This window comes from Molothrus aeneus, chromosome 4 (genome assembly GCF_037042795.1).
Source record: "Molothrus aeneus isolate 106 chromosome 4, BPBGC_Maene_1.0, whole genome shotgun sequence".
Classification (NCBI taxonomy): Eukaryota; Metazoa; Chordata; class Aves; order Passeriformes; family Icteridae; genus Molothrus; species Molothrus aeneus.
This window is the reverse complement of record NC_089649.1, coordinates 31,252,260-31,264,496: the sequence shown is the minus strand read 5'-3', so window position 1 is coordinate 31,264,496 and position 12,237 is coordinate 31,252,260. Positions and strand designations below refer to the sequence as shown.

General features: G+C 37.3%; 1 protein-coding gene across 1 annotated transcript in view; it reads right to left on the bottom strand.

Moving 5' to 3' along the window:
• Positions 1–12,237, bottom strand: part of GUCY1B1 (guanylate cyclase 1 soluble subunit beta 1) — a 42,055-nt gene that overhangs the window by 16,806 nt on the left and 13,012 nt on the right. The window contains exons 3-5 of the mRNA XM_066548208.1: positions 9,253–9,353; positions 8,118–8,236; positions 3,564–3,761 (exon numbers count right to left, since the gene is read on the bottom strand). Of these exons, the coding sequence (XP_066404305.1) occupies positions 3,564–3,761; positions 8,118–8,236; positions 9,253–9,353 (418 nt within the window). The remainder of the gene's footprint in view (positions 1–3,563; positions 3,762–8,117; positions 8,237–9,252; positions 9,354–12,237) is intronic.

Genomic DNA, 12,237 nt, shown 5'->3' with positions numbered 1-12,237 from the left:
TATATATATATATATATATATATATATACACACACACACAAAATTGTTGTGTGTGAGGCTGAAGAAGGGTGATAGAATTAAAACTTTTTTCTATTCGGCTATTTCTCTACCAAAAGAAACAATGTGAGACAAAACAAGAACAATAGTTCTTTAATATTTAGTTTCCTCTTGTGATCATTAGCTGGTTTTCTCTGCAGGTTGAGGAAGGTGATCCTTCCCCTCTCCTCAGCACTGGAAAGGCCACACCTAGAGTGCTGTGTCCAGCTGTGGGTTCCTCAGCACAAGAGAGATACAGAGCTACGAGACAGAGTCCACTCCCTCTAGGGAGGGCTGCTAAGATCAAGGCACTGGAGCATCTCTCAGAAGAGGAAAGGCTGAGACAGCCAGCACTGTTCAGCCTGGAGAGCAGATGGACAAGAGGCAATGGGCACAAACTGAAACACAGGATGTGTTGTCTTAATATCAGGAAACACTTTTCTACTGTGAGAGAAATGGAGCACTGGCACCTGTTGTCCAAATAATTTGCAGAGTCTCCATCCCTAGAGATAGCTGAAAGATGTCTGAGCATGGCCCAGAACAACTGGCCCTAGGTGGCCAGGCACGAGCAGGTGAGGTTGAACAAAATGGCCTCCAGAAGTTCCTTCCAACCTCAGCCATTCTGTAACCCATGAAACAAAATCTAACCACTTAATGAAACAAAGCCAGCATTATCAAAACCAATTAATCTCTGCTACCACCTATACAGATTGTAATGTATTAGACAAATTCAACCAAAGTTTCCCGAAAATACAGAATTAGAAGCCTGTATTCTCTCAAGCAGATTTATATAAGCATTTCTTTAAAACAGACGGAGAAGAAAAGTGGATAACAAAGTCTTAAACATCAAATTGCAGATATCAACATTATACTAATATAAAGAGAACTGCAGAACTTACTAAGTCAGTCCTGTATTGGACTGTCATGTAAGATGTTTGGATAAAGACATTTGAAAGGACAACTCAGAATCTTTCTGCAAGTCAGAAGACAACTCCTGTAATAACATTGGAAACTTTGAGCTAGGCACTGAGGTTTTTATAGGTTTTTATCAGATTCAAAAAAAACCCCATTCTTCCTTAAGCAAAACCAAAAATTTTACATTGTGCACTGATTGGTCCACAAAACCTGAAGGAATTAAAAGCAATTCCATTGTTCTTCTGTGCTGTGCTGTTTCAAACAATACATTGCTAACAGACTAAAACACAACAGCATTAATTCACTAAATTATGAGGCAAAGAATGGAGATGAAGTTGCTCTACTTTTTCTCCTATTCTCAGTATTTTGAACAGTGAAGCTACCTACTTATTACAATGCCAGACTTTACTTTAAAAGTAATGGTACTTCATACCATTCCTGATTAATATCTGACCTGTGGAGTAACAGAGGAAGACTTCAGCATGTGTGGATAAGCTGCAAATTTCAGGGGTTTTTTTCATTTTTAGAGAATAAATTCTCTCCTTATCTACCACTGAAGTTTGTGAGTACCTGTGGAGTACAGCAGTGTGTAATGTCCTAGAGATGTCAAGACATAGGCTTTATTAATCAGGAGAGGCGTGAAAATGTTCAGGGTTAAGGGTACAACAGGGAGAAGTCTAAAACTGGGGTAACAGACAGAATAAGACAATATAAACTTTCTTCCGTTTAGAGTTTAATACTATTTTTAGGCACCTATTTGCTTCTACCTCAGACAGTCTAGAAGAACAGTGTAGGTTTAAATTAGACTTTGCATTCATTTACAGTAGGTTTGACTAATAGTATTAAATACCTCTTTACTTACAGTACAACTGTAAAATTTCCAGAAAAGCCTAAAACAGTCAAATTAAAATAAGAAGTAAATACATAATAAATATTTAAACCTCTTTAGAACATATATTATTTGTGAGAAGTTCTAGATGGATATTAATACAATTTTGTCAGCAAAGTAACCTTCAGATTGAGAGGACAGTTTATCAAAAGTTTGTGCTGCTAGCTGCTTTGGACAACCCAGATTTCTCCTCTGCCCCATGGATCACTTTTGCCTCTTTGTGAACCTCTGAGAGACAGGACTGTAAGCCAGGTAAAGGAACACATGAAGATTAAAAAATCCAAAAAAGAAACCCTGTTGTTTTGAATCCAGTTCACTTCCTCAGTATAGTTTATTTTATAACTTGACACCAGCTGGAAGGCAGAGCTGAAGAAGCTGCTGAAGGACAAACTTCAGCACTGAGAGTACAGGGACTGCTTAAACTGCTACCAAAAGAAATGCTTGTCAAGCAACAGCTTCAGCACTTTTGCAGCCAACTTTCCAACATGGTGCTCCTTGTCTGTCTCAACACTTCAAATAAACAGGGAACTAAAAAGAGGATTGTTTTGATTGTGTTGTATCCTTCTGTATCTGATTACTAACACCTGCTGCAAAGTTTGAACTGTGGTTTTCTACAAAATAGAATCCAAACAAGGACACAAGTATATCACACACTATACACAACTAGACATCTACTATAAACCTGAGCTAGCTTAGAGCAGGATATCTAAAAGGCAAATACTCCAATTCAGCTGTAAAAATATCTTTGTCATTGGATTGCTTGCAAATCTCTTACCTGAGCAAGATCATGTTTTTGCGATAAAATAATGAAAGGATTTTCTCAGAGAGCATACAAAGAAACTGTGCTAGAAATGTAGTATGACTAGGGAATATTTAAAGAACTCAAAGACTGAGTGGTGTATCTGCTTAGATTCTTTTCTACTTAATGAAAAAAAAGTTATATTAGTTGTAATATTTCTAATAGAAAAAAGATTTTATTTTTTGTTTCTCCCCCCACACCTTAGACCAAACTCTGATTTTATACTATTACATATACAGGACCTGATCAAGTGAATCTTTCTGTTGCTCTGTATGGGCAAAGAAGAAATCTCTTTCCCATTTTACAAGCGAGAGAGCAATCATGTCATTACATAAACTCTGTCGCTGAGGAACATTTTTTTCACTTCTGAGGCTCTAGGTGCATATCCAGTCACACTTCCATGCAATGACAACAAGAAACCCACAAACCTATCTTTCTTTCTGGGAAGAACTTGGCATGCTGCCTGGGAGGAAAACAGTGCTTGCTGCCCAGGCCTCACCAATGAAGATCAGCCTCACATCAGTCTGCACACAGATGAAGAATATAAAACAAAGAGGAAATGTCTGTGTTCTCAGAGAACACAGCAGACAGTAAGAAATATATGCCAAACATAAAATAAATGGGGAAAGAAGCACCTCAAATGAGCCAATATTAATTTCTGTACATGTGCTCTTTACAATCCTTTTCTGAATAAGGGGATATTGTTCTGTACCGTTCCCAGTCAGGTCTGGCTGCCAATTAGAGCTGGCCTTCTCAGTACATAGCTGTGTCCTTCAAGCAACACAAATGATGATGGCTCTTCCTGAGAGTCAGTACTAATGCCATTTCTTCACAGAAGACAGCAACAGTGAAATTTACTGTTTGCCATCACTTCACCTTAATTTTCTTGGTTTTTTCCTATTGACATAAATTTTCAGACATTACCTTCATGTCTATTTCTGTACCATGGATCTGTTGAGCTACTGTTTTGATGATGCCAATGACAATATCCTGCAGACCTTCTCTTTCAGAATAGTAATGCAGAATGAGTCCCTTCCCCTTCTCTGCATCCGTGCATCTGAAGGAAGGGGCTCGCATTCCTGGGTAAATTGTAGCAAGGTGGTCATGCAGAGCATCCAGGTTCTGGAAGGAGAAATTAAAAACATGATTATAAGGCATTCACTCACTATTTATGAAGAAAGTGAGCACATATTTTGTCCAATCTGAACATCCCCTTTCTCCTAGTGCTCATACTTCTACACATTTGCCTTATTCTCTGTAGAACTGCCATCACAGCAGGCTTTTCAGGTAGCCCAAAATGTTATATCCACCATGTCAACATTTGAACAATGAGTGGCATAAAAATAAGGACGATTATAAATTACTCCAGATAGTAAGAAGTCGTGCTTGATTATGCTGTATTTTGAAACATTCAGATGATTAAAGACCTTCTGTGTGTTTCTCATTCTGGTACCTCATCCAGTTTCATTCCTTCTAATTCTTGTCTCTATAATCTACTCTTCAAATATGAGTTCAGGAGCCAAATACAAATAAGCATGTCTAAATAAACATAAATCTTTGTCCTTATTATCAGTGCAAAACCCTAGTTCTGACACCATAAAATCAAGTTTACAGGGCCTGACAAAGTTCAAATTTTAAAGTAAAGATTTAAATGCTTGAAAGACCAAACTTAAATATATCTTTTCTTCTGACAATAATTAAAAAACTCCACAAAATAAACAGAAATACCATAGCTGTTGTAATAATTTATCAGGAAAAGTTGTTCAAAAAAGGGAAGAGATTTTTTTTTCCCTGCTATTCTCCCAGATATCTCACATATTTAACTTTACATTTCAACCAGACAAATTGTGATATGGAGAGGAAAGCTAAATTATAAACTGATAGACATACCAACTGATAGACTAAATTATAAACTGATAGACATACCAGGATATTAAAGAGAACAGTGAGATCGAAGTCACACTTAAAACACAACACTTGATTCAACTTTGACTGTGAAGCAATTATCAAGGATCCAAGTTGCTATTTACTGTACATTTAACATAGAAAGAGAAACCTCGTTTGCAGGATAGAGTTGCAACCCACAATTTTTTTATTTATGCTCTAAAATTCATACAACTCTTTGCATCTTAAGTCCAGAACATTACTGCATATTTTAAATGTTGTTCTCTCACTGCCCTGCAAGCGAGTGCTACCACCAGGCTTTGCATATTGTTTTCTGCCAACATAGAAAGTGAAGTGAAAATATTTTCAATGTGCTGTCTGGGAAATTCTCCACCTTTCACGAGCATCTGTCGATCATCAATTTGTGGAGGCACACTGAACTTGATTTCATGTGAGCTGTGAAGTGCTTGAACAGCTGCCTTTTCTCTTGGAGACCTCCAGACAAAATGACACTCTTAGTAATGAATTCCGTGGGATGCACTTAGCCTGGAATTTCCTCCTTCAGTTTTTCAGCTTGTTTCAAATTCATGTTTTTGTTGCTATATCAACATCTCCAAATTAGAACATGAAGAGGCAACAATCTGGGTGTCAATTCATTCCAGCTGTTGGTGGACACTGACAAAAAACCACAATGCTTGAAGGCAAACTCTGTAAGAATTTTGCAGGGTTCAAGATAATGAAATTGGAAGAGACTGCTTTGAAAGAGTGTGGATAAGAAAAGAGCAAGAGAGATGACTGACTCTGAAAGACTGCCCCACCATCTCCTTCAATGGATGCAGAGCTGCAGTTTCAGCAGATATGCCTCAGAAACAGCGGGGATATATTGACCTTTTGGAGAAAAACTCCCAGGGAGATACATGGGAAAAGACAATAATCTTTCAGTTACACAGTCACCAGCAGAAGAATTTCAAACAGGGAACAGCCAATGTCAAGGACAGGATTTTTGTAAAATGATTGCCTAAGTATCAACATTTAAAGTAAAGATTTGGCACAAGTGTGACTAACAACTGGCAGTAGCCCCACTCTGCAAAACCACTTTGCTACCCTTCCACTGCTTTATGGCCGACTGTCAAAGCAGTGTCACAGGTGAAGTCCATGTGATGTGTCCTTCAGCTTTTACTCTCTAATCTTCCAGAGTGGGGACTTACAGCTCACTGTATTCCAAACCTCGCTCCGAGACATAATCAAGGAGTAGACACATTTTTCCAGATCATGGAGCTGAAATCACTCCTAGACCTAGACACTGTCGTTGTTACTCCTACTCCTATTTCTTTGTTGTGCTTGATCCATTTCAAATTGATATTGCACATTCTGAAAGAATGAATTGTCTTTTTTTCCTGTATGTTCACCTGCTGTGAGCCAGAGGTGAGGTCAGATAAATGTCATAATAGGCTAAGCTCTCTCCCTAAATTCTTGGCTCCTAGACGGCTCAGATGTATGCCAGAGCTTGTGCTGGGACCAAAGAACAATTCCAGAGCTATGAGTGATCAGAACAGTGATCAGCTCCATGGAGAAACACAAGGGAATCTCCAGGAAAGAACAAGGAGTCAAATTAATGGGGCTGATCTTGGTCTGTCTAAAAGTGAGAGCTGTGGTTGGCACCTGAAATACAAAGATATGCTGTTCAGTGCTGTGTGGTACACAGCACCTGGAGACTTATCTAAAAGAGGAGTTAATCCCCTGAATTTCAATGCACGGCAAGTATGAAAGCCTCAATAGCCATGTAAACAATTCCTTAAATGGGAGAACTAACCACTTTGATTTTCATTCAATAGAAAGTTACTAAACTGAACATAAAAGCACACTTTGGGTTCTTAGAAGGTACCTCTTTTCACATTGCTTCTCTTTGGCACAGTGTCTTTCAACATGATTTGAAAATTTTCCATGCTTGAGTTTTTCACATAAAGTATAAATATTTTATTTAGTTGCCCTTTTTATTTTCCTCTTTCATGAAGCTTGAAGTACCTGTGTTTCAACTACGAATAAACTAAATTTTCTTGAGATGTCAAAGGAAATGGAATATAAAGGTGAGATTTATTTTTATATATTTTAAAAAGCTGCAGTTCTCAATTATTTTGTATATATCCTGGACTCCGTATACATTTCAAGAAGCACCTTTTGGAACTCTATTATGTTAAGAATCTAAGAAAAGTTTGGGACATTGAAGCCAATCTGCACCTATTTTTGTAACAGGTATATAAAGTAGTTTCCTGACCTATTATGACTGCTGGAAGATGTAAAAGTAATAAATCACAGGTAATGTTGATTTTCCATTGCAATAAAAAGCTAAAAAAATACACCTCTGGCACAGCTACTAATATGCTAGTCCTGTTAACATTTAGAGAAGTATAAAATAGCCAATGTCATCTGTTAACACTGAAATTCAAACAAAGAAACTTAAAATACTGTCATTAGAAGAATATAAATGTAAGCTGTTTCCACTTTTGTAGATGTTTGGTGTGTATAACAACCATGTCCAGTCCTTCCACCAGCACACATGGTAAGGAATGAAAAGAGAAGTATATGGAAAAGGGCATGAGGGAAAGCAAACAGAATCTGTATTTCTGGCCCATACATGAGCAACCAAAGTTACTCCTGTATAAAACCAAAGTATCTGAAGGCTTGCTTTGAAGGCAGCCTGTGAATGAAGCTATGAAATAAAAAGGATGTCACATCCCACAGCAGTTTACAGATTGCTCATGATATGCTGGAACATCCACATACTCTCTGTTCTGCCCAGCAACTACAGTTTGTGGGATTTGTACAAGAAGTCTGGGTTGACTGCACCTAGGATGCTCTGGAATGATGCAGGTTTTGGGGCTGTGAGACACAGAAGTAAATATTCAAGTAATCCAACAAACTATGATTCTGCTGTTTCCCTTAATGCTGGAGAGATTTTAAGGGTACAGATGACAAGAGGTTGCTATATATTCAGAGAAAATCAAGAATTTTGATAGTCAGCTTTTGGGCATTCTCCAGTTCAATTCTTTTAACCTCATTACAGCACACAGTTCTCTCTAAGAGTCATGTAGATCACAAATCCTAAATACAAAGTGCTTACAGAAGTGAACAATCTTCAGGTGACAAAAAGGCCATTTTTCTACACCTAGAAATAACACTCTAGAGAAGACCCTACATTTCTTCCATGCTATTAAAGAATCATTTTAATTTTGTTTGTGTTTATAACGCAGTATATTTATGCTGTTCTGCAGTATCCCACCCTCAGTTCATGGATGAAGGATAATATCTTAAGAGATGAGCTGTTATGAGCCCTAGCTCTGTACATAACATACTACTAGAAATATCCAGTATCTATGATTAGTCAGAGATAACAGAAGAAATATCATAAAACCTGAAGATCACATTTTCTGTTACAATAAATAAGGTAAGTCTACTTAACACAGACCACCCCTGCAATCAGTAGCATATGAATACTCCTGTTGCAAATTTCTCTTTGGAATTTCAAATTAAATTTCTTTCGACTAGGCAACAATTCTGTCTGGTATCTGAAACAATTTTGCGCAAAATTCTTACCTGCAAAAACTCTCTGACATTTGAGCCCAAGACACGTAGAATTGTATCATAACCAGATTCTTGACAAAACACAAAAAACATCTTCCCAAACATTTGAAGAATTTCCCCAGCATTTAAATCTAGTTAAAACAGGAAAATATGATTCAGTCCAAACACTGTATTTCATACACTTACTTATTTCTTTACTCTTGCATTCATAAACAAGAAAGATAGTACCAAAACACTACCCAGATCCAGTAGGTCAAGAACAAAGCAAGATTCAGGGTTCATATGGCAAATAAAGAGTATCCAATACAGGAATTTCATTAAGATTTACCAATTACTATTATTATTTCACCACACTGTGCATTTCACACATGTTTAGCATTTAGATTTTGATACAGAAAAATGAATCACTTCTTGAAAATAAAGGAACTTGGTTGTTAGTAATGCTCGCCTCAGCAGAGTTAATTCCAATTTACAAAAGCATGAAACCACATCAGCTGCTCCAATTCAACATTACTACAGTCATCAGTCTTACAGATTCTTGGCTAATTACTGATGCAGAACAATTTCATACCGCACTTGGGCCTGCAGATAAAATAATGCTGATGGGCATAATTCTACCTTTTAAATTCTAGACCAGAGCTGCAATGATTGAAAATGAATGCAACCCAAATCAATGGCTGATATGCAACTAAATGCAATGTGTCCATGCCACAAGCATTTCTGTGACTCAGCACTGTTCTTCAGCAGAGATCAAGGATTCATTCATTCATTCATTCATTCATTCATTCATTCATTCACTGCTCTTGCAGCAGTGATTGAAAGTTGCAGTTGCAGCAGGATGTTGTTACTTCACGACTGCTTGTTACACTGCCCATGTTGTGTGGATGAGGTATATTTCTTCAGCTTAAGATAGAATACTTTGGAAATAATAAAAATAATTTCAAGCAATAAAAGAAGTAAATTTTTCTTAGAGAAATAAAGAAATACAATTCTCTCTCCTAAGATTTAAAAAAAATTCTGAGACCAATATTCCATTTTCACTTCCCCTGTGCTAAATCCTGTTCCTCTCTGCTGCACAGGTTTGGGGGCCAGGAGGATATTACCTTTTTTGTGATGAATAGGTAAAGAAGATATCTGCATTACTTACTAAGGACCTTGCTTGCAGCTGCAACGAGGTCATAGGTTTTGGAATCATCGTAAATTATTCTGACCAGAAACTGTCCCTCTTCATCCAGCTGTGCCTCCTTCCTAAAAAGAAAACAGAATAAAATCTGTTTGCTTGAGGGAAAAGCACCATATGGATAAAAGTCTTTTAAAACAAGTAAGCTTGTATAGTTATTTAAGACAGAAAATTAGAAATAAATTTGTTCCACATCCCAGTCATTAGTGTACAATACAAATATTTCAGACCACAAGTGTTCTGAAAATAATAATTAGCTACAGGAAAATAAACATGATTTTTCAGTACAGAGCCTCAAAAAGAAGTTGCTGTACTAGTAAAGACAAAATCTGCATTTTAAAATAAGAGACTATCCAATAATGCAGCCCATGATGGGCTCTTTAAACACTTTTTGCTTTTTCATGCCATCACATTTTAGTTACACTTTATTTACAAAAGGCATGGGACGTTTCTAACAACCATTTGCAGATACGTCCAAAGAGGAATTTAAAATACAGATGCAGGTACCGAATCAAATATCTTTTTTCAGAATTTTGCACATGCCCAGCAGATAGGAAGAAAAAGGATGCTAGGGTTTTGCAAGGCCTTGTTCTCATATCACACACCTATTCTCACATGTAGCACGTCACCACTTAGCTAAAGCAGAATAAAAATACACGTTTCTTCACTAAAGGAAACAACTCTCTGACCTAGGTTTAAGACAAGACTCATATATATGTCCTGTGCACACTTACACCAAGTAAAAAACCAAAACGACTGCTTTGTTCTTCATGTCCTTTACTATTCTCTTCAACTTGAACATGAAGTCAGCAGCTTGTCCAAAAGGCAGCACAAATCTGGAGGGTCTATTTTTTTACTGAGGAAAACAAGTTGATCCCCCAGATAATGAATGTGCCTCCCAAGCTTTGCATCTGGCACAAGTGAGTTACTAGGGAGGACCCACATGTGCCTCCCTCCCTGTTTTACCCTGTCTGCACGGCACAGGAGCCCGGCCACTGGTGCTGCAGGAGTGGCGAGTCCCATCTCCTGGAGCACCTCCATGGGCAGGCAGACCCCAGGACACTGAAGAGGCAGCTCCCATGGGGTTGGCCCTGCTGTGCACAGAGCATGCCAATGGACATGGCCCTGTCTCTGCCCAGTTTCATGTAAAGCAGCATTCTGTATTTGCTCTTATTTCCCTTGCAAATTTTTCTTCAGCAAATGAGGAGATGTGCAGAGAGGCCTGCTGTGTTCTCTGATGAAGTCGTGCCCTGTTTATCGAAGTCCTCATCTGGAAAATGAGCACAGCCTCCTTTCTCAGTGTGCTTTTTAAAACAGGTACTCACCTCCTGTGGTGTTGCCTACTATGACTCTCTATAGAGACAGTGTGCTTTGCAGAAATAATGATGAAAGAGGAGACATTTGTAAGTACTCATGCTCTAATTGATGTACTTAGAATATATTTTGGCTCAGCAAAACTAATATGATCACAGCATCATTACTATATTTGCAGGTGGAGGGTCACAGCTATCTCATTAAAAAGAAATTATACCCTTTCATCTAAATGTATCTCTATGCTGCAGTTCATTTCAGGAAGTCAAAAGAAAGGCAAAGAGACAGGAAAGCCTTGAAGTGAATTACTGAATCACATCTTGCATCACACCAAAAAAAAAAAATCAGTATACGATGTTGCTCTTTAGAAAAATACCCTCAGAATTAGAAAAATTATAAAAAAGGCAGATTATGAGGTAGGTTCTTAAAAAATTCTAAGGACAAGGGATGCAAATCAAGACATTCCTCAACTTGGTAGTAGTATGATTATTTTTCTAATGTACAAATTAAAGAGGACAGTGGGTAAACAATCATTTACTAGTACCATGGTAATGAAGAGCTTTTACCAGAGTATGACTGGTAAATTGAGTAAATACAAAGAAATGCTCTTTGAGATATGGCTCAAGCCTACAGAGCCAATATTTCTAACTTCTGAATTTTTCTGGGTCACCAGAGGAATTACAAAGACCTACAAAAAGTAGAATTCTAAATCTACTATGTAAAATCCCGCATCCCCTGTCATATCAAACACTTTCTCTCCATTATCATAACATAATCACCCATAAATTAATATCAAATTCTTTGACTGTAACTCAGGTTTTAATTTCCTAAAATGGTGTCATTGATTTTAAAAGTTAATTAATACAAAATAATAATGCCTGCAGAACAATTCAAGCATTTACAGATGTAGTGGAATTATCCATCCATAGAAACAGAAACATTTCCTGAGGTACTCAAAGGGAAGAGGTCTGAGAATTAAGTACTCTGGTTGATCTTATAACTGCTAGATAGCAAATGGTTCTGCTGGGAAGGACTGATTGCCATCTCATATGGCAGCATTTTACTGACCTAAGTGAAATGACTTGTCCTCTAACCCTCTCGTTTGTAATCATCAGTCTTTGGTAATCTGTTCACTTAATGGATATCTGGAACCCATTATTTTCTTATTCCTCTTCATCTTCCTTTAATCTTGCTCCTCACATTCTTCCCACTGTCCAAAAATTACACAACACTGTTTTTATATTATTTTAAAAATATATAAAAATATATTATTTATTAATACCGGAAGTATTGAAACTGTTACTTGACATAAACATTTTTATACTCACTCTAAGAATGATGAACTGAACACAAGCTAAGCAATTTTTCTAAAAGAAAATGACAAGGTTATAGGGGAGGTGAGACTAAATGTACCTCATAATTCCCCGTAAAAGAAACATCATTCTCTATCCAATGACATGAAAAATATTATAATAACCTTAATTAAGCAGGGTCTTAAGCAGGAAGAGAGGTGGGAAATGATGTCTTGAAACAAAAGAGATCAATCAGGGACAGGAAGGTAAAGTTTACAACTCCTAAGAACAGAACTGAAATGAATATGAGAAAAGAAAACCATCTTGATTTTTTGGTTCTCATAACATG